This window comes from Biomphalaria glabrata, chromosome 12 (genome assembly GCF_947242115.1).
Source record: "Biomphalaria glabrata chromosome 12, xgBioGlab47.1, whole genome shotgun sequence".
NCBI classification, from domain to species: Eukaryota; Metazoa; Mollusca; class Gastropoda; family Planorbidae; genus Biomphalaria; species Biomphalaria glabrata.
In genome coordinates this window covers 21,378,192-21,405,326 of record NC_074722.1, presented here as the reverse complement: position 1 = coordinate 21,405,326, position 27,135 = coordinate 21,378,192, and the positions used below count along the sequence as shown (strand labels likewise).

The following is a 27,135-nucleotide window of genomic DNA, read 5'->3' as shown; positions in this document are numbered from 1 at the left end:
TACAGAGAAAGTCCTCAAGAAACCACAGGATTCTCACCTTTCGAGATGGTTTATGGCGCCAACCCACGAGGACCGATGGCAATCCTCAAAGAAGCTATTATTCGCCAAAACTCAATCTCATCAGAAACCAAGACAGCGTTTCAACATGTGCAAGATACCAGAAACATAGTCATATCTGCATGTGAAAAAGCAAATGAAGCCACAGCCATAGCAAACTCCAATACCAGAATGAGAGTCAATAGAAACAGAACACTGAAACAATTTGAACCAGGAGATCAAGTATGTCTGTTACTACCAGACAAAAGCAACAGACTATTCATCAAATGGCAAGGTCCATTCTCCGTACTCAGAAAGATAACAGATGTTGACTATGAGATAGACATACACAACAAAAAGAAAATCTATCACGTCAACATGTTACAAAAATATAACACAATAACAGAAGGTACCACAAGCCCAGAACAAAATGAAAGAGCCATATCATGTCTTGCAGTCATACCAGAAGAAGATGAAAATGACACGTCTGAATTTGACGACATCAATATGCCACAAACAACTACCAAACAAACTGAATTTTGGCAAGACATCAAACTCAATTCAATGACACCGCAAAAGCAGAAAGAACTGACTACCATTCTCAAAGAAAATTCAGACATATTTACAGATGTTCCAGGCAAAACGTCAATTACAGAACACAATATAATACTTACTGATTCCAAGCCTACAAAAGCAAGACCTTACCCATTACCAGTACACTACAGAGACTTTCTTAAACAAGAAATTAACCAACTATTAGAGCAAGGAATCATTGAACATTCCAACTCTCCATATGCCGCACCAATAGTTCTTGTCAAACGGAAGCAAACGACAACTCCAAGAATGTGTGTCGACTTCAGACAGTTGAATAAAATAACCCAACTCGACTCATATCCTATGCCAAATCCTGAAGATCTTATGACCAAATTTTCAGAGGCAAAGTTCTTCACCAAAATAGACCTGTCCAGAGGTTATCACCAAATACCAGTCAGACAAGAATGCAAACACTTTACGGCATTCACCACAGCTTATGGGCTATTCCATTTCAACTTCATGCCATTTGGTCTAGTCAACGCCAGCAGCACCTTTAATAGAGCCATTCACAGCTGTAACAACACTTGTGCCAGATGTAACAACATGCACGATGTTACGATGTGTTGTTATGCCGGGGATTTTACTTGAATTCAATAGTTAACAAAAATGACGATCTAGAATCACAATTGACGATTCTTTGATAAGACAAAACTCTGGAACTTTATTAAATACAACGTAAGTACAGTTTATGTACAAATTACAAATCAATGAATATGGAACATATTACAAAGGCTTTTCAAACAGAGCTCCTAGAAACGTGACTAGCTACAAGAACATTATTTTATCGACTGACTTTTACTTTCTTACTACCGCCAATTCTCTGGCGCTAACTCTTTTCAAAAATGTCTTTGTTTAAATTCAAATCAACCAATAGATTTCAAACATACTAATTACGTCCCTTGGGTAAATCCTGACGTGAATGTCAAGTGTCTAAATTTGAGGATTAAATCCCGAGACTCATGTCGAGGGCTTATATTACTTTCAAAAGTGAAATGTACAAACAATTCTATAATGTAATCTGTGACATATTACCCCCCTCTCCATTTAGCATTTGTATGGTAATAGAAATGCGTATAATACACAAAAAATTGTTATGATACTACAACTCATTTGGTTAGTACTAATGTGGAAATGTGTACATGGAAAAATATATTGCATATGAACAATTGACATAGAAAAAATAATTGTGATAGTACATGACAATCTTCTGAATAATAATACTCAATGTGATATAAATCTCAACATGTGTGAAGCAATGAAAAATTCCAATTGTCTGTCATGTATCTGTACTATTATAATAGGATATATGCAATAATATTCGACCTGAATTAAAATACCTGAAATAAAATGCTCATGATTTAAAATTTAAAATGTCTGATGCATGTCATATGCAAAGATGCTGAAACATAATAAACAAAGTATCTTGAATGAGTGACCTTCCTCAGTGGGTTGCTTGGTGCTGAAATAAATAGAACATCTGATATAGAACTCCTGTGGAAAAAATGAGTAGACAAATTAATTGATTAAGTACAACTGAATACTGTTCTTCCTTGACGAGTATGAATGATAATGGATCAAGTGGCACTAAATATGCTATAGTACATATGTAGAGTAGAAATATAAAGTTCGGAACCCTTCTGAATTGCCGTCATGGATGTGTGTACGCGTTTTCTAAACTTGAAGAAAATGTCTTTCAGTTTATGAAGCTGTTGTCTCCATGTCATATTGAACTCACAGATAATGTCTGATTGAACCGCGTTTGAGTTTGGTGAAAATAAGAACTGTCCGAAACCAAAACTCAATTTTCTGGTTGATGAACTTTGACGCTGTAGAACAATGGTAACAGAATGCTTTGCATTAGAATGTTCAATAGAGCAATGACTGAACATGTCTGAGTTCAATCGGTCAATACAGCAATGTTGAAGAAGTTCATTTGTTCCTTTCTGAAGAAAAGTTGCCCCTTGAGTAGAAGGAGGATGAAACTTGGTGTTGTCAATGTTGTTGCTCTCTGAGTTGTTTTCAAATTGCAGTACTGGAAATGTCTCGGAAACACTGGTAAAGAAATCTGCATGGTCTGTAAACACTTTAGTGTCCTTCACTTGCTGTAGTGCTATGTCATCCAGAGTGATGACCTTGGGAATGTCAAATTGATTTGATGATATATTATCCAAAGTGATGACCTTTGGAATGTCAATTTGATTTGATGCTGTTAATGAAACATCTATCTCAGGAATGGGTGTTGATGATGTTTCTTCTTCCTCAGGAATAGTTGCTAAGCTTGTAAAATGTTCAACTTCTGCTTTGATGTCTTCATTATCTGTTTCATGGTAATGTTCAAACATATGAACATGAAATACTCTGGTAAACTTGTTGACATTGATTTCATAAAGCAGGTTGGAAATCTTTCTGGTGATGGTAAATGGACCTTGCCATTTGTAAAACAGTTTGTTACTGAAATCTGGTAACAGTAATTTGACTTGATCTCCTTGAGCAAAATGTCTTGATTTCATGTGTTCCTGTAATATTCTTTGACTTCCAATGTTCATGGTTGTAATGGCTTCTTGAGTTGACTCACATTCTTTCAAATGAGGAATACTTGTATGAGTGTTAGAGTCAAGTTGCATAGTTTTTCTTTTGTCTGGTATAGCCAAAGTTGATTGAATATAAGTATCTGCTTCTGGTTCATGAGACTTGTCTTGATTGACTTCAGTTTGACCAGTTAGAGTTCTTGTATCATTGCTAGAGACTCTGGGCATGTCGTCTTGTTCTTCAAAGTTCAACAATGGACATTCGGGAATTGGAGGTGGACTTATGACCGGTAGGGATGGGCTTGATGTAACTGGGGGTGTCCATGTTGAATGTTCTTGATTGTTGCTGGCTACTGGACTAGTAACTGGTTCTGTTGCATTCTGCATAGCTTGAGTAACTGAGGTAGCCATGTGATTATTTTGGCTAACTTGTTTAGGTGCCATATGTTCTTGTTGTCTGGACATGGATCTTGTCATTACTGCCAAACATTTTTGACCTTGCTGTATGGCATTTGTACATTCAGCAAGTTCTTGAGGAGTGCATTCTTTAACTCCTTCTATGTTTCCAATGATTAGGTCCACTGGTAGATTGGGTGTTACTAATGCTTTTGTTTGACCACTGAAGAATGGTGTAGTAACATAAATGATGGCTTCAGGTAACTTGCTGACAGTTCCGTTGAATGCAGTGACTTGGACGTGGTTGCCTGTGAAACGGTTTGCGTGTACGAAGCGTTCATGTACTAATGTGGACGTGCTTCCGGTGTCACGAAGAACTTCCACCTTCTTGTCTCCTACAAAGCCTGGATAAAATTTGAGACCATTGGACTTTGCAATGACTGTCATAGTTGAGTGCTCATTGTAATAGCTTCTGTTATATGAGCTTCTGTTTGGCATATATTGTGGTCTGGAGTCCTGTGAATGACTTCTGTAGCGAGGTTTGTTATCTGGTTTATTGTTTCCAGGTGCTTTGTTGAGATTGTATTGCTCTCTATTGCTGTATCTTTGAGTTGGTGATGTGGGTCTATCAAAATTTTGATTTTTTGAGACTGCCTGTTTTTTCCAACATTCATGAGTTTGGTGACCCTTTTTATGACAATATGAACATTCTGTGGTTCTGCTGCGGCATTGAGACGTGAAATGCCCTAGTTTATGACATTTGTTGCATTTGATTTTGTCATCTGACTTATATCTTGCATTTTTGTCTTGAGCAAAACAGACAAAATTTTCTTCAACAGATGGTTTGACTGACTTGTTTGGATATGCTGCTTTATACTGTCTGATGATCTTGGTTAATGTCTGGCTATCAGTAGGATTTCTCTCTATAATGTAGGATTGAATATCTTCTGAATGAGCATGGGTAATGTTGTCAATAATAATATGTTGACGAAGAGCTTGGTAAATTTCTTCTATCTTTGCCATGGATACCCATCTATCAAACCACATTGACATATTAGCTACAAAAATTTGAGGATCATCATTTTGCTGTGGCCTTTCATTATAGAATTTCTTTCTATAGTTGGCTGAGGTTGCTCCGTATTGGCGCAGTAGAGCTTCCTTGATATCAGAGTAAGTGCTGCGTTCATTGATGGACAGTTGTGAGCAAATGTTGACAGCTTTGCCAGTCAAGAGGGTAAGGAGTGAGCTTGACCAATGTGCTTCAGGTAGACCGGATGTTGTAGCTATTTCTTCAAATCTTATGAGATACGAGTCCATATTGTCAATGTTTTCGTTGAAAGCCGATATTTTGTTCATTAATCTGTATTTGTCAAACATATTTGATTGACCTTGAATTGGAATGCTTTCTTTATTTTCTTTATTTTGTTTTTCGAATTCCATTTTTTCTTTTTCATGTTGCCTTTGTTTCTCGGCGTCTTGCAATTTTTTTTTTCTATATGCATGCGTTTTTCAGAATCTTGCCTTTGTTTTTCAGCTTCTTGCCTTTGTTTTTCAGCTTCTTGCTCTTGATATTCTTTCTCTTCTTGTTTCTCTGCCCACTAGTCTGGCTTTGAAATTTGCTTTTCTTTGGCAAATTCTATTAATTCGAAGAATCGTTGTGTTCTAGAACTGGAAGCCATATTTAATTTTTTGTTGTTAGTTTCTTGTATTGGAGCAAAATTTACAATATCTGGATTTTGGCTTTATCTCAGATATAATAATAATATAATGACAAAGTTCTTGAAGCCTCAATTTGCTAATAAATTCTTGACAGTAGACTTGTAGTTACTGGAGTCGTATGATTGAATATATAGATCTATTGAGCCGATGTACTTTTTTACTGGTTTAACAGTTGGTTAAATCTGGTCTGTTTACTTTGTGCTGCACAAATGATTATTTACTGGTCTTCTTTATAATGCCAGTTATTTGATTTACTGGTCTTTTATATTGCCAGTTATTTGCTTTACTGGTCTTTTATATTGCCAGTTATTATGTATATTGGTCTTATTCCTTTTGCCAATTACATATAATAATAGATTTCATGAGTTAGACGTAACTCTAACGAAAATCTTTATAAAAGAATTATCGATAACCAACTGACCTGTTAAACACAGAAATTCTGTCCTCCGTTAAATAAGAATGAAGTTCCTTTGAATGAGTTTAGAAATTGGTCCTAGATCTTGAATAAATTTCGTTAAAAGTTGTCCATGAACTTTTATTTGTCGGAGAGTGCCAAATGTAACAACACTTGTGCCAGATGTAACAACATGCACGATGTTACGATGTGTTGTTATGCCGGGGATTTTACTTGAATTCAATAGTTAACAAAAATGACGATCTAGAATCACAATTGATGATTCTTTGATAAGACAAAACTCTGGAACTTTATTAAATACAACGTAAGTACAGTTTATGTACAAATTACAAATCAATGAATATGGAACATATTACAAAGGCTTTTCAAACAGAGCTCCTAGAAACGTGACTAGCTACAAGAACATTATTTTATCGACTGACTTTTACTTTCTTACTACCGCCAATTCTCTGGCGCTAACTCTTTTCAAAAATGTCTTTGTTTAAATTCAAATCAACCAATAGATTTCAAACATACTAATTACGTCCCTTGGGTAAATCCTGACGTGAATGTCAAGTGTCTAAATTTGAGGATTAAATCCCGAGACTCATGTCGAGGGCTTATATTACTTTCAAAAGTGAAATGTACAAACAATTCTATAATGTAATCTGTGACAACAGCATACTAGGCAATCGCTCTGACACAGTGTCATATTTAGATGACATTTGCAGATTCCATAAGACATGGAACGAACATATCAAAGGACTACAAGAAGTTTTCAGCATACTGAAACAACATGGTTTTACCATAAAGCCTAGCAAGGTAGAACTAGCCATGTCAGAAATATCCTTCCTGGGTTATAGAGTCAGCTACAATTCGCTGAGACCACAAGAGTGATTTGTGATTTGAGGCACATCGGCACAATTTAGGCCATGTCGTGCCTGCAGTCCCTTAAGGACTACTCTCTCTCTAAACAACAACGGCCAGATTCTATACAGTCATATCATTAAAATCAAGGTCTATTCACAGTTAAAATAGTAAAGGTAGTAAAAATTTAAATATTTGGTAAAAATCTAATGTAAATAGTGCATGTTCACAAATTCATAAATCAGATCTTCGTAGATAGCCCCACTTCCCGGATAAAGCCCAGTACCTTACCAGGGTCGACATTATCAAATAGTGCTTTTAAATTAGTGGCTCTAAAATATTTCGCCCTGACATCCTGGTATCTGGGGCAATCAACGAGGATATGTTCCACGGTGAGGCGAGAGTCACAGTACTCACAAAGTGGGGGCTCCTCTCTCTTCAGTACAAAAGAGTGCATGATGTAGGTGTGGCCAATCCTAAGTTTGGACATGGTCGTGCTACCACGCCTTGTCAGACCCTTAGATGTGGGCCGCCACCTGACATCCGCCACAATCTGCCTGAGTTTACTGTGAGTCTCAGCCTCCCATCGGTTCTGCCACTCTCGATAGGTGGCAGAGGCAATACTTTGTCTCAGGTCCGAGTAGGGAATTTGGGTTCCTGACACCGCATGATTTAGGGCTCTCTTTGCTTCTCTGTCTGCGGCTTCGTTTCCCTCAATGCCAACATGGGAGGGGACCCAGATGAAGGTGACATCCCTGTTATTTGGTCCAACAGCTTCAGGCTCTTATGTACCAATGGGATGTCAGTCTTCATCCGCCCCAAAGCTTGCAATGCAGATTTGGAGTCGGAGCAGATTATAAATTTACTCCTTTCTGATGCTTTTACGGCCATAAGTGCAAGCAATATTGTGTGCAATTCGACCGTAAAGATGGAGCAGCCATCGGGGAGTCTACGGGAGATTGTTTTGTTCCGAAAGGAGCAGGCACACGCGACCTTTCCCTCCATTTTGGATCCGTCTGTGTAGATGGTGCCACAATCTCCGTAGCTCTCCTGCAGTTCCCTAAAGTGGACTTGTAGTATGCTTGGGTCTGTATTTTCTTTTTTGAAATTAAGGAGGGATAAATTTAATTTGGGTTTATTCATTAGCCAAGGAGGATTCTGAGGGGTTTCTATTTTAGAGATTTGGTCAATGGGTGGGGTTAAATTTTGAATGGGTTCTCTCATTCGAAGGCCCAACGGCTGTATGACGTTAGGCCTTCGATTGTATAATTCTACCTCTGTGGGGTTAAATATGGAGTCAAAAGCAGGGTTCGTGGGGTTCGATTTTAGCTTGACTATATACTGCATTGCAAGCTTTTTCATTCTTATATCCATGGGGAGTTCTCCAGCCTCCACATGGAGACTTGGGATAGGTGATGTACGAAACGCGCCGAGACAGAGACGCAGGGCAGCATTTTGTATTGGTTCCAGTATTTTTAGGTACGACTTCCTTGCTGCTCCATATATTATGGATCCGTAGTCTAGCTTGGATCGAATTAGACTCCGATAGAGCAGCAGCAAGGTATCTCTGTCAGCTCCCCAGTCCGTATGGCTGAGTACTCTTAGTATGTTTAATGACTTTTGGCATTTCTTCTTAAGTTCCTTAATGTGGGGGAGAAAATTAAATTTGGAATCTAAGGTGAGGCCTAAAAATTTTGTAGTTTTCACGACAGGGATCTTCTTTTTGTGTATAAATAGTTCAGGGTCTGGGTGGAGTCCCCTTAGATTACAAAAATGCATACTAACTGTTTTGGAGTCTGAGAATTTGAAACCATTATAGTTTGCCCAACCCTGAATTTTGTTTAAACATAACTGTAATTTCCTTTCTAAGGTGTTCATGTTTTTCCCATAAGTAAGAATGACAAAGTCATCAACATACAAAGAGCACTCTATGCCAGGGGACAGCGCATTTATGATGCTATTTATTTTAATGTTGAACAGGGTGACTGACAAAATGCTGCCCTGGGGTACACCCATTTCCTGGTCATGAGTGTCAGAAGCGGAGTTGCCCACTCGAACCTGAAATTTTCGATCTTTCAGAAATTCCTCCACAAAACGGGGGAGGTGTCCCTTAAGCCCCATAAGCGCCAGGTCACGTAGAATGCCATGTTTCCAGGTTGTGTCATAGGCCTTTTCTATATCGAAGAATACAGCTACTAGATGTTCTCTTCTGAGTAATGCATTTCTAATATAAGCTTCCAGCCTTACCAGGTGGTCAGTTGTTGTCCGCCCCTGCCGGAATCCGCACTGGTAGTTTGAGATCACTTTATTCCTTTCCAGGTACCAGACCAGCCTACTGTTAATCATTCTTTCCATGGTTTTGCAGATGCAGCTTGTTAGTGCTATTGGTCGATAGTTAGCTGGGTCAGAGCCGTCTCTTCCCGGTTTAAGTATCGGTATAACTGTGGCTTTCCTCCAGCTGTTTGGGAAAGCGCCTGTTTGCCACACACAGTTATAGACCCCTAGCAGGACTGCCAATGAGGGTTCGGGAAGGTGCTTGAGGAACTGGTAATGGATTTCGTCTTCTCCAGGCGCTGTGTCATGTGACTTGTCCAGCGATTCCCTCAGTTCCTCAAGCGAGAACGGTTTGTTGTAGTCTTCATTGTTCTCTGACCTGAAATCAATGGGGTGTCTTTCCTCCCTGGTTTTGACTTTTTGGAACTCTGGCGTGTAGTGTGCAGTGGATGATTTTTCTGCTATTGAGGATGCAAGGCAGTCAGCTATTTCTCTGGGGGACGTGACAGTTCGTCCTTGGTTTTTCAAATGCCCTATTGCATTTGATTCTTTCCCTTTGATTCGCCTTACTGCCTTCCAAACCGCTCTAGCAGAAGTTTTGGCATCCAGACTGCCGACAAAACTTCTCCAGGAATTCCTTTTGGCTGACCGTATGGTTTGTCTAGCCTTTGCTCTAGCTATCCTGAATAGCTTTAGGTTTTCCTGGGAAGGATTCTTTATAAATGCAGCCAGTCGTTTTTTCCTATCACCAATAGCACTTTTGCAAGCTGTATCAAACCATGGTTTGCTAGGCCATTTTGGATTTGCAGAGGTTAGGGGTACAACTTTCCTGGCTATACTTAGTAGCTTGCTAGCAAAGGTATCAGCTGGGTTCTGTTCATGGAGGATATTTTCTGTGATATCCTCAGAGCATCTTTTTTGGAATTGTTCCCAATCGGCCTTATTCAGTTTCCACCGCTGAGGTCATCCCAATGAAGGGAGATTGTTAGTAATGATGATTGGGAAGTGATCACTTCCCCGTAGATCATTGCTAACTGACCATTTAAAATCGTCCAGAAGTCCGGGGACGCATACGGTGAGGTCAATGCATGTGAATGATCCAGTTCCTGGGTGCAAGTAGGTCGGTGATGCATCATTAAGTATGCATAAATCATGTTGGAGGAAGATATCCTCCAGCATACGACCTCTTGTGTCGGTATTGTTGGATCCCCACATGGTGTTATGGGCATTGAAATCCCCAAGGATTAAATAAGGCCGGGGGAGTTGTTTCAATAGGTCCTCCATGTCTGTTCGGTTTAATGGAGCGCCTGGTGGTAGATACAGGCTGCAGCAAGTGATAACCTTGTGAAGGGTTATCCTAGCTGCTACGGCCTGTAGTGTGGTCTGTAGTTCTACCCTCTCATGGGGGATGCTATCCTTCACAAGGATACAGACTCCGCCTGATGCTCTCTCTGCATCCTCAACATTCTTGGTGTAAGCACGGTAGCTTCGGAAGCTGATGCAATCTTTCAGAAATGTTTCCTGTAAGCAGACAGCTACAGGAGTCCATCAGTAGCTGCATTTCCTCGTAATTGGCCTTGAGGCCTCTACAATTCCACTGTACAATTCTGGAATCCATGGCTTATTCTAGATGACCTACTTGGAGCTATTTGGCCTTGGGAGGCCCCCGGAGGGGTTTCCCTTTATTCCAGTGACCTTGGTATTTTTATTCTTGGGTTTGGATGGAGAGGAGGACAACCCCCTTTTGGGGGAAGTCTTTCTCTCTCGAGAGGGGAGATCCCTCTGGTTAGAGCGGAGGTTATTTCCTCCTCTCTCACCTCGGGCATCCTCTCCGCTTTGATTTCTCCCCTTAGGGAGTTGGTCAACCTCTAACTCGGTAGAGGTTGGGGTGTCTGGCTGGGTTCTCTGAGGAGAACCTGTGTCAGACATGATGTCTCCGGGTTCTCCCGGAGTATTGGTTTTGACATGCTGCTCAGTCTCCATGCTCTCATCAGCGAGCACAGAGAACCTGTTCTTTAGCATGACAACAGGGCTTTCTTGTTTCTTCAGAGGTGTGTTCTTTGGCGGTGTTTTCTTCTGAGTTGGGGGAGGAGGAGGGGGTGGTGGGGTCAATGTGTCCGTCTGTGTGGCTATGGATCTTCCTTTCTTAGCAACAGCCTGGGCGTAGGTCTTTGTCAAGCCGAATTGGCCCTTGGGTAGGGCCAGTACAGCCGATTTCGCCTGGCTAAAGGTACATCCGTTTCTTGCCTTGTACTCCTGCACGGCAACCTCCTGTTTCCACACAGGGCAGTCCTTGGAGTAGGCTGAGTGGCCAGCTTGACAGTTTGGGCATTTGAACTGGGCTGTGCAGCCCTTGTCCTCATGACCCTCTCCAGCACATCTGGCACACACAGTGTTCCTCTTGCAGACTGCCGCGCCGTGTCCATAACCCTGGCACTTGAAGCACCTCATGGGGTTAGGTATGTAGGGCCTCACTGGAACTCGTAGGTATCCTGCCTTCACATACTCTGGCGGTGTCCTAGTTCCGAATGTGAGGATAATAGTGGCGGTTTTGACCTCCTCACCCTCCCTGCGCCTGGTAATGCGCCGGGCATGGGTGACTCCTTCAATGCCCTCCACTATTTCCTTCTCGGAACATTCCAGTAGGTCCCTAGAGCTGATTACACCTCTGCTGGTGTTCAGACTCTTGTGTGGCATGACTTCCACTTGGAGATCACAGAGTCTTCTGCATCTTAAAAGCCCATCAGAGTGTGTCTTGCTGTCTACTTCTACAAGGAGTTCCATTGTTTTGTGTAGCTTAGACACACTCTTGGGCTCTCCCACTACTGACTTGAGTCCCTTATAGATAATAAAAGGGATCAACTTTGTCAGGCTTTTTCCCTCCTCTGTGCATCTAACCACCAGAAATGATGGCCAGGTGGCACAGCTTTTTGGGACCTCCTCTTTTTTATCGTCAATTCGACGTTTCTTGCCCAGACATAGGTCTGGGGCAAGTAGTTTTGTGTGTGTTTTTTTGTCCATATATATTTTGGTTAATTCGGCACCTGTGCTCCCCACCCGCCATCGAGTCCAACAAGGGGGCGGGCCATTCGGATGTCCAGAATGAGCCCGCAAGGGCTACACAGGTGCTATACTCAGTCAGGTGCTACATCGGACATGTGTCCGATACAGCAGTTCCCTGATTGACCCTCCAGCCACCGCCCTCCAGCATAGGTCGACGACCTATGCTGGTAGCTCGGCATGACCAGCCGGTTGACCCAGAGCGGGCCATCTGGGTCTCAGGTCTAGGGGAACTTGGAGCCAAAGTATTGTGTTGTTGTGGTTTATCCTCAGATAGCCACCACTCAAACACCAGGATCTCTTTATCCCCCCTTACCCGTCGCAGTCCACGGCAAACGGACTGGTCTAGGACGTAGTGAGAATTTAAAGTTAAGGAGACAGTGTGATGATCAATGAAGGCAGACTTAGGAAAAGAGGAGGCAGACACAATGATAGAAAAGAAGTAGGGCACTTTTGAGCTCCAAAAGTGCTAAGGAAAGAGGAGCGCAGTTTAACGTCATGTCTCGGGATGAGAGACCACAAGAGAACATTATTCAACGCATACTAGACATCAAAGTCCCCACCAGTAAAAAGCAAGTGAGAAGTATTTTGGGTCTGTGTAAATTCTACAGACATTTCATACCAGGTTACACAGCACTCATAGCTCCATTGATTGAACTCACTAAGAAAGGACAGCCAACGAAGATTCCATGGTCTACAAAGTTACATACCACTATTGAGAACATTAAAGCTGAATTCTCGAGACACTATTCTCAAACTTCCAAATCCAGAGAAGCAATTTTACCTCGCCACAGATGCTTCATCTTCAGCTATAGGTGCATGCCTAATGCAGAAATACCAAGACACTTCACAGAAATGCCAAGAGACTTTGCACCCAGTATTTTTCATCAGCATGAAGTTGTCACCAGCTGAAACCAGATACTCAACCATCGAACGTGAATGTCTAGCCATTGTATGGGCCATAGCCAAGTTCTCCAGATATCTACTAGGTGCTCATTTCACACTCCTAACTGATCATGCACCACTAGCATTTCTGAACTCAAAGAAGTTAGCGAACAGTCGTTTAACTCGTTGGAGTCTACAACTCACAGACTACCAATTTGAGGTCAAGACAATTCCTGGACGTAAGAATGTTTTCGCTGACACACTTTCCAGATGTATTTAATTCTTTACATAATTGTGTATATATATTTTTCTTCCACAGGTGTAGTATATCAGTTTTGTATTGTCATATTTTAATTTTATCATGAAGCACCATGAAGAGAAGTAACTCATTCAATTCAAGATTTAATTTATTCAAGTATTATGCTTTGTACAACTTTTGATATTGTCTCATTTTCATAACCACTTGAATAGTGAAACAGGTGTTCTAAGTCATCAATAATTTTGTTCTCATATACCTAACACTGCATTTACATTTTTTTTTTATGTTATCTTCAAGTTGACTTTATTTTTCAGAGCATTGTCATATGTTACCTCAACCATTTTTCTATAATTTCATGTATGGTATCTTATGTATATTTAAATATTTTAATACATATGAGCATTTCTATTACCATACAAATGCTAAATGGAGGGGGGGGGGGGGGGGGTAATATGTCACAGATGCCATTATAGATTTATTTGTATATTTCACATTTAAAAGCTTATGTGTAAATAGAAATATAAACCCTTGACTGAGCCTCAGGAATTACCCCACAAATCTAGATCCTTGACAGCGCCTCAGGTTTTACCCGAGACGTAATTACGATGTTGCAAATCTATTGGTTGATTTGAAAATAAATAAAGACATTTTAGCGCCAGAGAATTGACGAGAGTAGAAAGAACGCCAGTCGATGAAAGAATTTCCTAGTAGACAGTCGCGTTTTCTAAGAGCTCTGATTTAAAGCCTTTGTAATGTTATTTGTGCTTGTTGATCTGTAACTTGTACATAAGCTGTACTTACGTTTTATATTTAAATAAAGTTCCAGAGTTGTGTTTTAACAAAGAATCTTTTATTGTGAATCCTAGATCGTCATTTATTCAACTATTTTATTTCAAGTGAAATCCCCGGCACCACAACACACGTTGTGACAAATACATACATCTACCCACTATACTGTCTATACAAGCCAGATTGGACTTTACTTTTGAGATATTTACATTTACACAAACTAGTTTAATATATATTTACATATTTTACATTGACAATCCCACACACCCCTTTACAGTTGGTGGCCTCATACATACACCACTCATGTTACACAGATTAGTTTGTGATAGGCCCATATCTGTTTATAAATACTGTTAAGGTTTAATTCATTACTCAGTAACAGAATTTAAAACAATAAGGTATATAAAACGAAAAAAAAATCAATACAAATAGAGGCATGTTATTTAACAGTTTTGTAAAATGTTCATCAGCACAAGCTATTTACAAGACATGTAGGTACCCGGCTCTGGCCGAATATCATATTTTACTGTTCAGTAATATACTGCTCCAGCCAAATATCAAAAAGTACTTTCTTGTGCACCCCTAATAAAAAAAAAAACATTCACAAAAACACTACAGAAAATATAAACAGAGCTCAAGAAAACAACTTGAAAAATAAACATCATAGAAACATTTATAATGTTTTTGACTTAATTTAAACATATATATACCAGTTGTTGATGGTTGATGTGTTAATAAATGTAGATGTTGGAAGCGAGTTCGAACTAGACTCATTCAACAGAATAATTAATAGATAGATTAAATAACTCCTGCTGATAACTTCAAAACAGTTTAATGAATAAAAAGGGCACAGTCTTCGTTGTTTCTAATCTATCTCACAAGTCGGTCGTTCTTCGTCCGTTGGTTCTCTATCTCTGTTCTTATTTTTTTAATCATCTGTCACGTCACTACGGAAAAAACACAATTAAACCCAAACTTCTATGTGTCTTTCTATTGTGTCATTACACAGTATAATGATCTGTGACCCATGGCGCTTTAGATCCACTGTAATACCTCTTTACCACTAACCTTCAACTGAGTATCTCCAGTACCTCTGTTGTTAAAAACAACACTTCTGTAGCCCAGATTTCTGGCATCATATACCATGTGTAGAATATAATTCTCTTTACTGCTGCCTGTACAATAAAGAATTTTAGTTTACAGGTATTGAAATTCTAGAACTGAATTTACTCCTCATTTGATTTAATTTTTTTTTAAATGTCTACAAGATAATACAAGCAACAAGTGCTAATTTATATTATAAAGCAGTGGTTCTCAAACATATTTGACCAAGGAACCAATTATTATAATCAAAACTTGCCCATAGACCCCTAATTGAAAAAGCTACATAAATGCATAGTATATGAATTACAAATGCAAAAAAAAAAAACAAGATAAAAACATTTTGTTGAATGAGTATTTATTGAAATTATAAGTTTCGTTTAAAATAAAAGTTTAAAAAATTAATGGCTTGAATAAGGTTGCTAAGATTTATGTCCCTCCCGCTCAATGTTTGTAAGTAGCGACCACAAATCTCTATGAGCACAAAATTTCCTGACGGTTTCTTTTATTTGTGATGATGTTCACTGAATCCTAATAGGGAAACTGGAAAGCAGTCATCAATCTGTACAATCTGTTTTAATATTTTATAACATTGCAATATAGATCTAGACTCTAAGACATTTGGAAATCAAAATCTACAATTTAAGTCTAGATTTAGATCTAGAAATTGAAATTGTGGATCTTGACTCTTGATCTAGTCTAAATAATACTAAACTAGACCTAGAAATTCTAGATCTAGAATCAACAATGATTTAATATATAAAACTAGATCTAGTGTAAAAAATCTAGAATAGATCTAAATTTAGCTAGTATGTCTTTTTTTAATAAAAGAAAGTCATCAAGGTTTATTAAATATTGATGCATCGAGCTTTTATAACATTTCATTTAAAAAATTCATTCCTTAGTCCTTACTTATAACGTCAAAATAAAAAAATCCACTATGTCACAAGGCCTAGTTAGACTAAAAAAGGTCTTTATCAATATGAGAACGTTGACCATGGTTCATAGACATTGTTAATCATGTTGCACCGAGTTCTTATAGCATTTCATTTAAAGAATTCATTCCATATAATGTCAAAGGGGGAAAAAAATCCGTTACGTCAAACTTAGTTAGACTAAAAATGTCTTTATTAACACAAGAGAGCTGACGATGATTCATAAACATTTGTGCACCCGAGTTCTTATAGCATTTCATTTGAAAAATTCATTCCCTATGACATCAAATGACAAAAAAAACGAAGATGAAATCCGCATATTTTTGTGCGTTTTGTCTGTCTGTCAAAAAGACTAAAAGCTATTGAAAATCTGATTAACCATTAATTTTTCTTCCGAAACATCGCAATAGCTTTAAGTAGTTTAAGTATCTATTCTATAATAGATTGTTCCGGATATATATATATATATATATATATATTGTTATAACCCTATTCGCGACACAAAAGGGTAAACTGTGTGTGATCAGCTGACATATGCGACACAGGCCAGTAATACAGGCAAGGGACAGTACTGGCATGAACTTTGCACGTGAATAGCGCTAGTGTTACGAGCTCGTACCCACTGAAGCTTCTATATGTAATGTGTTTATGTTGTCCACTTGTCTTTGTGAGAGATATACAATTAGATAGAGCCATCATTTGTCTAATACATGCCTAACGGCTGTCTGTGTCGGCTCTATCGAAGTTGTTGGTGAACGGATGCTGCGAGGGTGGGGGAGGGGATAGCTGGGGCTTGTGACCTTTGACCACTGGGGTGGTAATTTGCATACGGGCAAAATGACTCTGGATCAGAAGAATGTTTTTTTGGACATTCCGATGGTCTAGAGGTTAGTTTCGCTTGGTGCATTATCGCTAGGCGGTGGTGTCGAATCCGGAGTCACAGGTTCGAGCCTCGGTCAGCGCATGCCCTTATTTTCGTAGCATTTTAATTCACTACTTTCTCTCTTAAAAACTTGGTCCCTGGTGCTGTTATTCATTTATGTTTAATATATGTATATATCAATAGCTTTTAGTGTGTTTTTTTATCAAACGTGACGGACAGACCAACCAACAGACAAAATGTACACAAAAAAAAGCAGCTTTTATCCAGATGGGGGCACTAAACAAAAATAATAAAAAATCTGATTATTCAAAACTTTTTAAGGGAACTAGTTTATTGCCATACTTTGCCACAGTCGTTATGCTACTGCATGAATGTCGCTGCATAAAAAGTCCATTTTAAAAAATTTACGTGATATTTACATACAAAGTGCATTTTTAGCCTTTATAAACAAACAAAATATTTTTTCTTTTAATTTTAGCAGCTAGTTAACCAGAAAAAACAGAGTTAACTAATATTTATATTTGTTGTGATAATTTCTTGTACATTTTATAAATATATTTGACTTAGTAATACTGAAAATACACAAAAATTATCTTTCTTTGTTAACATATTGTAACATTATCTACCTTACATTTATGTTTTGTTTTAGAATTGGTGTATTTTTATGAAACCGGATATAGATGCCATCGTGCAATTGCTGCCTCATTTGACCCAGCATTACGCCAAAGAAGATAGCAAATAGAGTAGGAGCAAGTACACAGCCCTGCTTCACGCCAGGGAAGTGATCAGAAAGGGCACCATTGTGTCTGATCTGGCCTCTTTGTCCCACGTGAAACTGCTTGAGAATGGATAGGAAGTAGATGGGCATCCCAGCCTGGCCAAAATCGTCCACAAACCATTGCGACTGACTGTGTTTAAAGCCTTTGTGAGGTCCACAAAGGCAGCGTATAGGTTTTTTCTTGTAATTGTGGCAGATCTACTATCATGTCAGAGGCCCCACGGATACGCTTCATAGACCAGCTTAGGCATCATCTTCCTTGGCTGACATAGAAGAGAGCACCAAGTTGCATGCGGCCTCAGAACGAGACAGCTGGAGGTCACTCACGAAGGCTGCGGGATACACATTTGAGACCAAAAGAAAATCTGCTGCCGAGGACAAACGTAGACGGCAAAAAGAAAATCTAAATCGACCGCCTGAGGACAATGGTTATGCTTGCCCTGGATGCGACAATATATGTAGGTTACACCTGGGACTGTGCAGCCATGGGAAATACTGCATTCCTCACTAATGTTCGGACTCAAAGACTAGCTTTATTATTATTATTTTTATGAAAAAATCGCTTGCATAATTAATTTTATAAACTAAACTGTTTATTTTTAGAAAACAAAAAGTAGCCGTTGCACCTAAACTTTGTAAGCCACAACGAATGGTGAAATAATATTTTTCATTTCTCTTCTAGTATTTGAGATATGAGTGTGACAGATGGACATTTTGCAAAAACCTAATAGCGGCTTTTTCCCTAACAGGAGCCGCTAAAAATGAGCAGTGTATGTTAAATGCTCTATTAATCAGAGAATTATGCAAAAAAGATAAGGAAATGTATACCCATCTATAAGAATTGCAATGTCTTTTGAAACTGAAGATTAAGGATGAGTGCAGTGTTTCACATGACAACACAAACCCAGTTGTGACCTTCATATTTTTCTGCATCTCATGCAGACAAAGACCTTCTGCCTGCCGCTTATATAAGCTTTCTTATGTTTTCTCCACTTGTCTTCAATAAAGGCTTTTTTTTTTTTGTCTCCAATATGAGTCCTGTGGCCTATGTACGAGCTCTCCAGCTACTATTCTCTATGCCAGTGAAAGCAAAGTGGCATCTGAGCGATGAAGCTGTAGTAGGGAATTAGAATTGCCATCTAGGGACAGACTGGGCTCTATAGCCTTGGTAGGTAGCCAGGCTAGGAGATGGGAACTCGGAAATTAAATTAACAGGCAGGAATGGACCTTATAACTTAGCTAAGTATAACATTTAGCTCTTGAGCTAAAAAGGGGACAACATGGCCTAAATTGTGCCGATTTGCCAAAACCCCGAAATACAAATATCTTTCAGTATTTCACAAATCCTACCCTTATATATTTACAAAGAAAACTTTGTAAGTATAGAACTTATCTGCATTATTGTTATCTGCTAATATAAAAAAAGTAAAAAATTAAACATTACCTGAGCACTATACTTTCTGTGCTGAATGTTTGTTAATTTTTTTCAATACCGGTATAATTTTTTAAAATAGATGGTGGATGTTGATATGTATTAAAATGCATATATGCCAATGATTAGCAAGTAATACCCCATGTGTTAAGTGTGTTGGCCTTTGCCTAGATAAAATCAAATAAACAATATTCTCAACTCCACAAGCCTAGTGTTTGTTCTCGTTACTTGATAAACAATAAGAAAGTATTTGCTATAGAACTGTAAGGAAGTAATTCAGAGATCTAGACAAAAACATTTAGAATAAAAAAGAGGAATGTAGTGCACATTTTAGGTTGTTTGTTTTCTTTGAAATAACTGAATTTAAATAACCTAATCAATAAATTAAAAGAGTATTCCATTATTGAAACAGCAACCACATGGGAGTTATTTATATCCTACTGGTCAATCAAGTATGGAGCTGAGGGTGTGACTTTCTGACATACACCTATCATATTTTTAAACAAATTCAAAATTTTTGTTTTAAATCCTTTGGCAAAGTTCTCAAAATTTAATGAGGCAAAAGAGATTTATGAAATGTCTTATACTATTTTTTGCCTACTAAAATTATGATTTCCTTTAAAGATTATTAAAGAGCCTAATTAAAAACAAAATATAGACTAAATAAGTTTTTGAATTAACCTGTTAATCCAGGCAACATAAGGATTGTTGGTCGCTCATGCTTTGAAAATTTACTATTACTATCATTCTCATTCCAGTCTAACCTTATCTCACCTCCATCAGATGTGGTCAGATGCTCACTAAATAAAAAAAAAACAAGATGTTACTTAATCACTAGTATATAGGATTTGGCAAGTTCATTTTTTTGTTTAAAAACAAGCTGGTTCATGCACTTAAAAAAAAAGTCAATCAAACAAAAGTCATAAAATCAATGTAATCTATGTTTTATGAAGCTACTAAAATATTATTTAATTAATAAAGAGAAGTAAACCCTAAGAAAATAAAAAGATTAGGACATAATAAAATTAAAAGGAGAACAAAGGGTTGTGTGGCTTAATAGCATCAATTGCTTGGCTACCTAAAGAAACCACAAAAGAGATTAGACCATTGCACACTGAACACAAAATGTGTTTCCTAAAGCAATGCATATATATATATATATATATATACAGAGAGAGAGAGAGTTATCATTTCAATTTTTAATTCTGTATTAATCTAATATTTCAAAGCTTTTCAATTATATTGTTTTTGTAGTAACCTTAGTTACAAACCTTGAACTTTCCTCATAGTGGCCTAGATGTCTTTGTAACTCATTCAGTCAAAGGACATGTCAATGCTTAGTCACAACCTCATTAAGTGCAAACAGGGTCATCCTCACAAAATTTGATTCCACACTTTCATGGAGGACCTTACTAAAAAAAAAGGACAATTACTTACTTATTTAGATCCTCATGCAGTTTGGCCCATTGAGTGGCAAGCAGTCTCCAAAAAGATCTGTCACTGGCAGTGTCTGAAGCCTCTTCCCACCTGGTGTCCACAGCTCTGAGGTCCTCCATGAAAGTGTGGCACCAAATTATGTGAGGACATCCCTGTTTGCGCTTTCTTCGTATTGGCCTCCATGTCATAGCAACTTTTGGTATGTGTAATTCATTTTGTCATTAAGTGGTTGACTCCCAGTTCTGCATAGGATTTCCTTGTTTGAGACCTGATCTCTATAACTAACTCCTAAAATCCATCTTAGCCATTTATGCTGAGCCACATTTACATTTAGTCTTTTCTCAATTTCGGCAGATGACTTCCATGTCTCACAAACATATGTTGCTATTGGGATGAGGATTGTGTTAAGTAGGTTTATTTTTGTTGCACATATAATAGCTTGGAAAATGCTTCATGTCTTTTCTGTTGGGCACACTACATGATGGTAGGCATCCCCACCTTTTGTTATGAAGCTGCCTAGTTATGTGAACTTCCTTTGGTTAAAAGTCAAAATGGATATAGTTAGTTATAAGCTGCAAGTTTTTAAATTGAGTTGCAGTGTGGTGAGTGGGATAAAGTAATAAAACAACATCCAAACATTACTATTACAATATTATGCTCTCATCTAAACTTTTTCTTAGGCTTAAACTGAACTTAGCACAATCATAAAGTTAGAATGCATACAAAAAGTTATCACAAGAAGCATATATATATTAGTTTTTTTCTTCATCAAATAAAAGCTTAAATTCAACAATCTGATTGCAAACACTTTTAGGCCAACAAAAATTAATAAACTTCAGACACTATCTAAAAGATAAAAGATAAAAGAGCCTGTGCGACTGACTTTGAGTAAAATGATTACAGAAAGACATAATTAAGTTAAAATAATTTCTTTTTAAAAATTCATTAAATTTTAGACACTTACCTTGTGTAATCTACTTTAGGACTTGACTGAATTAAAGCTCGAAGGATAGTTTGAGCTCGAGATTCAAAACACCACCAAGTTGGCCAGAATCTTTCTTTGGAAATAGGACAATATGTGTCGATAAATTGTCTAAATTTTTTGTCGCCACAGGATAAGATTGGCCTCTATATATATATTATACACAAAAAGAAAAGAAAAGAAAAAAAAATATTAAAAAATGAAAGCAAAGGTTCAGTATAAATTGGATAATGTTCTATTTTCAGGAGTTCTTTTATTATCTAATTATTGAAATATTATTATTATTCTGTAACAACACATACTACTAAATTTTTGGGTTAAAATACTCTTAAGTATTGAAGTTACAGTGAAAGCATGTTTTGATTGACCAGTATTCTGAGTATTGGTAGTGTGTTGACAAAACTCAGTGAACTTTGTTGTTGTCAAGTAAAATGTGTGAACTGATCATCAAGAGTGGCTATGAATGAGTCTGTGTTGGATATAGTCAATAGCCAATAGATGGCTGATGAAGAGTACAATTAACTATTCTTGATGAAGGTGCTGTGTCATGTTATACATCACTGTTTACATTGTCCTTTTTACTGTCTCCATCTAATTGCTCTCTTTTGGGCACATGATTCATTTTCTCAAAAAACATGTTCCACAAACTTTAAGCAACATTAGGTCACAATCTAAGTAAAGGACTTTTCTGTTGGTAATCCAACAGAAAGTTGGTTTATCTTTAGAAAAGCATAAAATCTCATGGACAAATTAGTGGTGTCTGCACAGATGGTGCTTCAAGTTTGCTAGTATGTTGATCTGTTCAACATTAGAATATTATTAATGAAGATACTGCCACAAGAATTACAAGAAGTTATGAAAAGTGTCAATTCAAGGATAAAAAAAAGCCCTGAATTGTTTTTTTTTAAAACTACCTATCTAAATGAAGCTTCAACCTTGGCAAATAAAACTAGATGAAAATAATATTTACATGAGGAAAATGACATCAGACCTATAACACTAAAATGTGTAGGCAGGACACAAGGTTATGGTTAGTCACAAGAATGTGATGTTGCATGATTGGATGGTCATGAATGCCAAACAATGGGCATGAGTTAGGTATTGACACAAAAAGGCGGGAAAAGAAAGATGAAGGTTAAGATAGCCTGGGCTTGAAAAGAAGAATCTACTCAATTAATTGAGTTGTTTTTTTGGGGGGGAAACAGAGTCAGAGTCAGTTAGAGTTACGACTTAGGGAGAGCTAGATGTCGCTAGTTAAGGTACACTAGATGTCGCTAGTTAAGGTACAGAGCTGGTTAGTTTATTTGATCACTAGCCATATATGTTACCCGCAGCCCGCAGGTCTTAATTTGCCTATCACTGTCGATATAGTCAATGAGAGTGTTTTGTAAATAATTAAACGAAATAATAATGTTATAAGTAAAGCGAATGTGGAATGCGTGAATCTAAAAATAGTATGAATGGAGCTATCAAAATAGCTAATGGAGCTAAATCCATTTTTTTTTTCAAATAAAACATTTGCTTGTACGCCTACATATATTTGATTAAAGTATGAAATGAATAGACTTTATTTTGTACCAGTTTATCTGTGGGTCAGGGCATTTGTCTTGGTGTAGACTGCTATTGAAGAAAGTATTTTTTTAAATTATTATGTATAACGTGTAACTTTCTAGATCTAGATATTTCTAGTATGATAAATATCATCTAAAGGTAAGGTTACATTGATGACATAGATGGTTGGTAAAACTTTACATCGAAGGCCCCTAGTTTTTCAGGTCAATTATTTGGCAGCTGTCTATCCGCACGTACGATGACGTACTGACGTGACCTCACCTGCTCGCGCGCGCTCTACTAGCAGAGCGCGCCTGGTCACTGTCCCCCCCCCCCCCTCTCTCAGTACGGTAAATCTTAGATCTATGTAATATAGATTTAGATTTTTTTTCTAATCATTATTCTTGAAGTAATATTAATGTTTAAATGGTATTTTATGTTTTTAATTGGGGAATTTTAATTAATATATTATTAATTAATTATAGGCCTACGTATCTTTGCTAAACAAAAAATAAAAAAATAAATCTAATCGTGTGTTAACTGTTTTGTTTATTTGAAATACGTTTTGAAATACATTTTTTTCTGCCCTCGTTTTTTTTTTTTAGAGTATGACTCTCCGATTGAATCATTTTAACAGCAAAGCATAAGTTTAAAAAAAATAATATCTAAAGATAATATGCCATATTTTAGAAGAAAGATGTAATCTTATTTTTCTACTTTAAAAATAATTATAATTATTTAATATGCAAACAAAAAATGTGTATTTTGTATATTTTTAGGTTTGCGGAAATATAGGCACAGGGTTGACGCACTGCCGTAAATCCGTAACTGGATGTTTATATTACGAGTACGCTACAAATGGACATTTTGTTAACCATGACGAGGTTGCCGACCGTAATATGTCTCCTTCTGTCTTGAAAGACAAAGGATGTAAATAATGTACTCACATGAAAAACTAGTTTGTGTTTCTTTTTGAGTCCACGAACAATCGGATTCCGAAGCGGCAAAGTTAGCCACTGTTCGTGTATCTGAATGCTCCTGTTTTAGGGCTATCTAACAGGGCTGCTTTCTTTTGCATCCCCTTCTTTATGGCAACATCATTTCTGTCGCTATCGGCTAGGTTCGTACCAGCACGCTCAGTTTTTTTCTGTTGTCCACCCTGCGCGATGTTCTCAAACTATTTGTTTATACCTGTAGTCGTCAGATTTCACTTGCAGACATCTCTGTTGGTAAATCTTGTACATTTCTTGGATCTCCACAAGCTCAGCATACAGGATGTTCTCAGGAATTCTTTCATCTGGCATGCGGGTGACATATCTGATCCAACTTGGTCTACTGTGTCAAAAAAGGATTGATACTTTGTGTATTGTCCAGTTTCAAAGCTCCTGATTTGAAACACGATCCTCCAAGAATAACACTTTATGGACTTGAGCACACAGGCAGTAGTCCTAATGCTAACTTATAGGATGGGAAGCGCATGGACCACGGATAATAACAGCCTCATTCCATTCAGTGAAGTAGAGGATTAACTTAGATATTGTCTTAACAACAAATGACAGTGAAGAGGAAGAGAAGGATAATATTTACAACAGACTGACTATCATCATACTCGACAGACTTAAAAAGAAAAAGATAGGGACGGCCCAGGAATATATGGCGCCGCAATTTGGAAGCAGATGTCAAGCAGATGGGCAAGACGTGGGGACAGTTGGAGAGACTCGCCCAGAACCGAGACGCCTTGAAGAAGCTGGCTGGTGGCCTATGCCCCATAAGGGACCACAGGCAGAGATGAGATGATGGTGGCCAACCATGTACATCTAATAATAGGCTTGCAATTCTTTGCAGTATAAAAGGTTTGAATATAATATTAGAAAGTTCTTCAACGTCGTACGAGTCAAATACTTTTGTCCAAGCATATGAAATAAGAAAAGTGCCTTTATAGGCTTCAAAAGTCTGTAGATGAGAGGCTCAAAGAAGAACAAGCAGGCTTCCAAAGAGGCAGAACATGTGCAGAGCAGATCTTCGTTCCATTGAGAACCAACACCGAGATTCAGTATGGAAAATAGCTAGAGAATACGGCATCACAGAAAAATTCGTCCAGATCCTACGACACATATACAGTCAGTCTAGGTGCTACATTAAAACAGAAGAATGAACAACAGTTTTTTAGCATCGAGACAGGGGTGCAAATTATCTCCCTTCCTTTTAATCCTAGCCTGTGGTTCAGTCTGGGATATAGGACACCAGCCAGCTGTCTCTTGTCCTTCTTGGCATCTGCATCCAAATCTCGGCGCCATATATTTCTGGGCCATCTCTCTTTCTCTTTCCTTGGAGGTTCCAGATGAGGACCTGTCTTGTGACGTTGAATGCAGGATTGCAAAGAGTGTAATAAGAAATAAAGGAACACTGAAGAGTAACCTAAAACAAGGCTTTATTAAACTAGAACAACACATGAACTGACGAAAGAGACATAGACAGTAGCACACTAAATCAATGTTATGAACACATTCTCACGACGTTACACAAACATAAACAAATACGAACTATTTCACCACACATATTCATCGCTAACTTTCCGTAACCAATCTAACGTTCCATGTACTGATGGTGGTGAAGGTCGGATAATCCTGGCGTCAAACAGCTGGAGATTCATCTTCTTCCAGGTCCGCTGTTTGGTTTTTCAAGTTTTTTTATTGTTTATGTCAAGTGACCCTAGCATCATATAAGTAGATAACATTTTTACGGAATAGGCTACACACTTTGAACTGTCATAGACAATTTATTTCCCGTTCTACAATGCTAAATTTCAGCACATGGAAAGCTTAATGTCTAATTAGAAAAATAAATGTGAAGGTGGTTCTGTACCACACACAGTACCGGAGTGGCAAGGAAGTAACTGCAACATGGCGGACGTGCGTTTGAGTTTTGAAGAGCGGAAGCAGATACTATTCTAGACCTAGATCTACTTATAAAATAAATAACTTTTATTTTTTTGTTTTTGTTTCAATTTTGTAAGCTATATGTAGACAAATAGTACCTACCAATAGAAGTTGAAATGTATTGTATATATAATAGTGTAGATCTATAATTAGTAAAGATATAGATTAAGAATGAAGTATAAATCTCGCTGTCTCGTTACGTTTTATAAAATGAAAGATTTTAGATCTATTTTTAACATGTGTATTCTTAATTAAAAGTATAGCCAAACGTATATTTAAGAGAGTAAAATATTGAACTCTCAATGATTTAAATCTATAAATAAAGCAAAATAGAGTTTATTCAATTTGTTAGTCCAAAGCCAACATATGTTTTTAATTTTATGTTGAGCTGAAAGTTCATGACCTCGAGACGTGTTGCCTTGGTGTAGGTGACAAAAAGCGATAAAATATATTTTATAATCAAATAGAACGTGCGAATGTAATTGTTTATATAACATTGTTAGTTTAATTTTATGTAGACCTAGATCTAGAATGTAAACAATTTGAATGCCATAGTAGTCTAGTCAATAACTAAACACTTTACGCTTGTGTTGAACTAGATTTAAATCAGTATGTAGGTCAACACGCTAAAGCCATTCACGTTTATTGCGCATGCATGACCTTTTGGTGCGCGATATGATGAATGAAAAACGATTTTATGTAAAAAGTGTTATGTAAACTCAAATTAGAAGGTTAATTTTTATTAAATAATGAAATGAATAGACATAAATTTATATGTTCATGTGTAAAAGTAAAAATTTATGTTTTCTTGAATGAGAGCTAATTTAGATCTAGAGATTTTCATCTCTGCGCATGCGTGACCTCTCCGTCCTGTCTCATCATTTAGACACATCATGTAAACATGGTAAACATGGCCTAGATTTATAAGATACTATACTTTCATAGAGTTGGTCCATTTTTTTTTTGAGGGTCTTAAGTTTGTTTTAGGGCTACAATATATAAACTTCGGTCTAAGTTAGTACCCAAGAACATTTATGCCAAGTTTTTATTAAGATTGGTCAAACGGTTTTGATTTCCATTCGGCACATACATTCATCCATACGCCTTACATTCTACTTTATAGTATAGGTTACTAATATTATAGTAACCTGTACCAGTTTGTGAATTGTATTTACTGTATTTATATTTATTGTTTGAAGTTCAAGTTTAAAAGGATTCAACTCAAGAAAATTAAATTTTATTGCATCTTAATAGTGTTTGTCTTATATAAACTTCAGCTCCTAATTAGCATGTCAG

At 37.5% G+C, this 27,135-nt stretch overlaps 1 protein-coding gene across 11 annotated transcripts in view; it reads right to left on the bottom strand.

Annotated features, from left to right (window-relative positions):
• The window catches only part of LOC106067740 (phospholipase ABHD3-like), a 101,860-nt gene that overhangs the window by 23,976 nt on the left and 50,749 nt on the right, over nt 1-27,135 (bottom strand). For 10 of the 11 annotated variants that reach the window (XM_056005408.1, XM_056005406.1, XM_056005407.1 and 7 more), the window contains 3 exons: nt 21,332-21,495; nt 19,612-19,730; nt 14,870-14,976 (listed from right to left, as the gene is read on the bottom strand). In XM_056005408.1, coding sequence (XP_055861383.1) covers nt 14,870-14,976; nt 19,612-19,730; nt 21,332-21,495 — 390 coding nt within the window. Of the gene's footprint in view, nt 1-14,869; nt 14,977-19,611; nt 19,731-20,201; nt 20,343-21,331; nt 21,496-27,135 lie in introns of all 11 variants that reach the window. The other variant, XM_056005414.1, reaches the window with a different exon arrangement.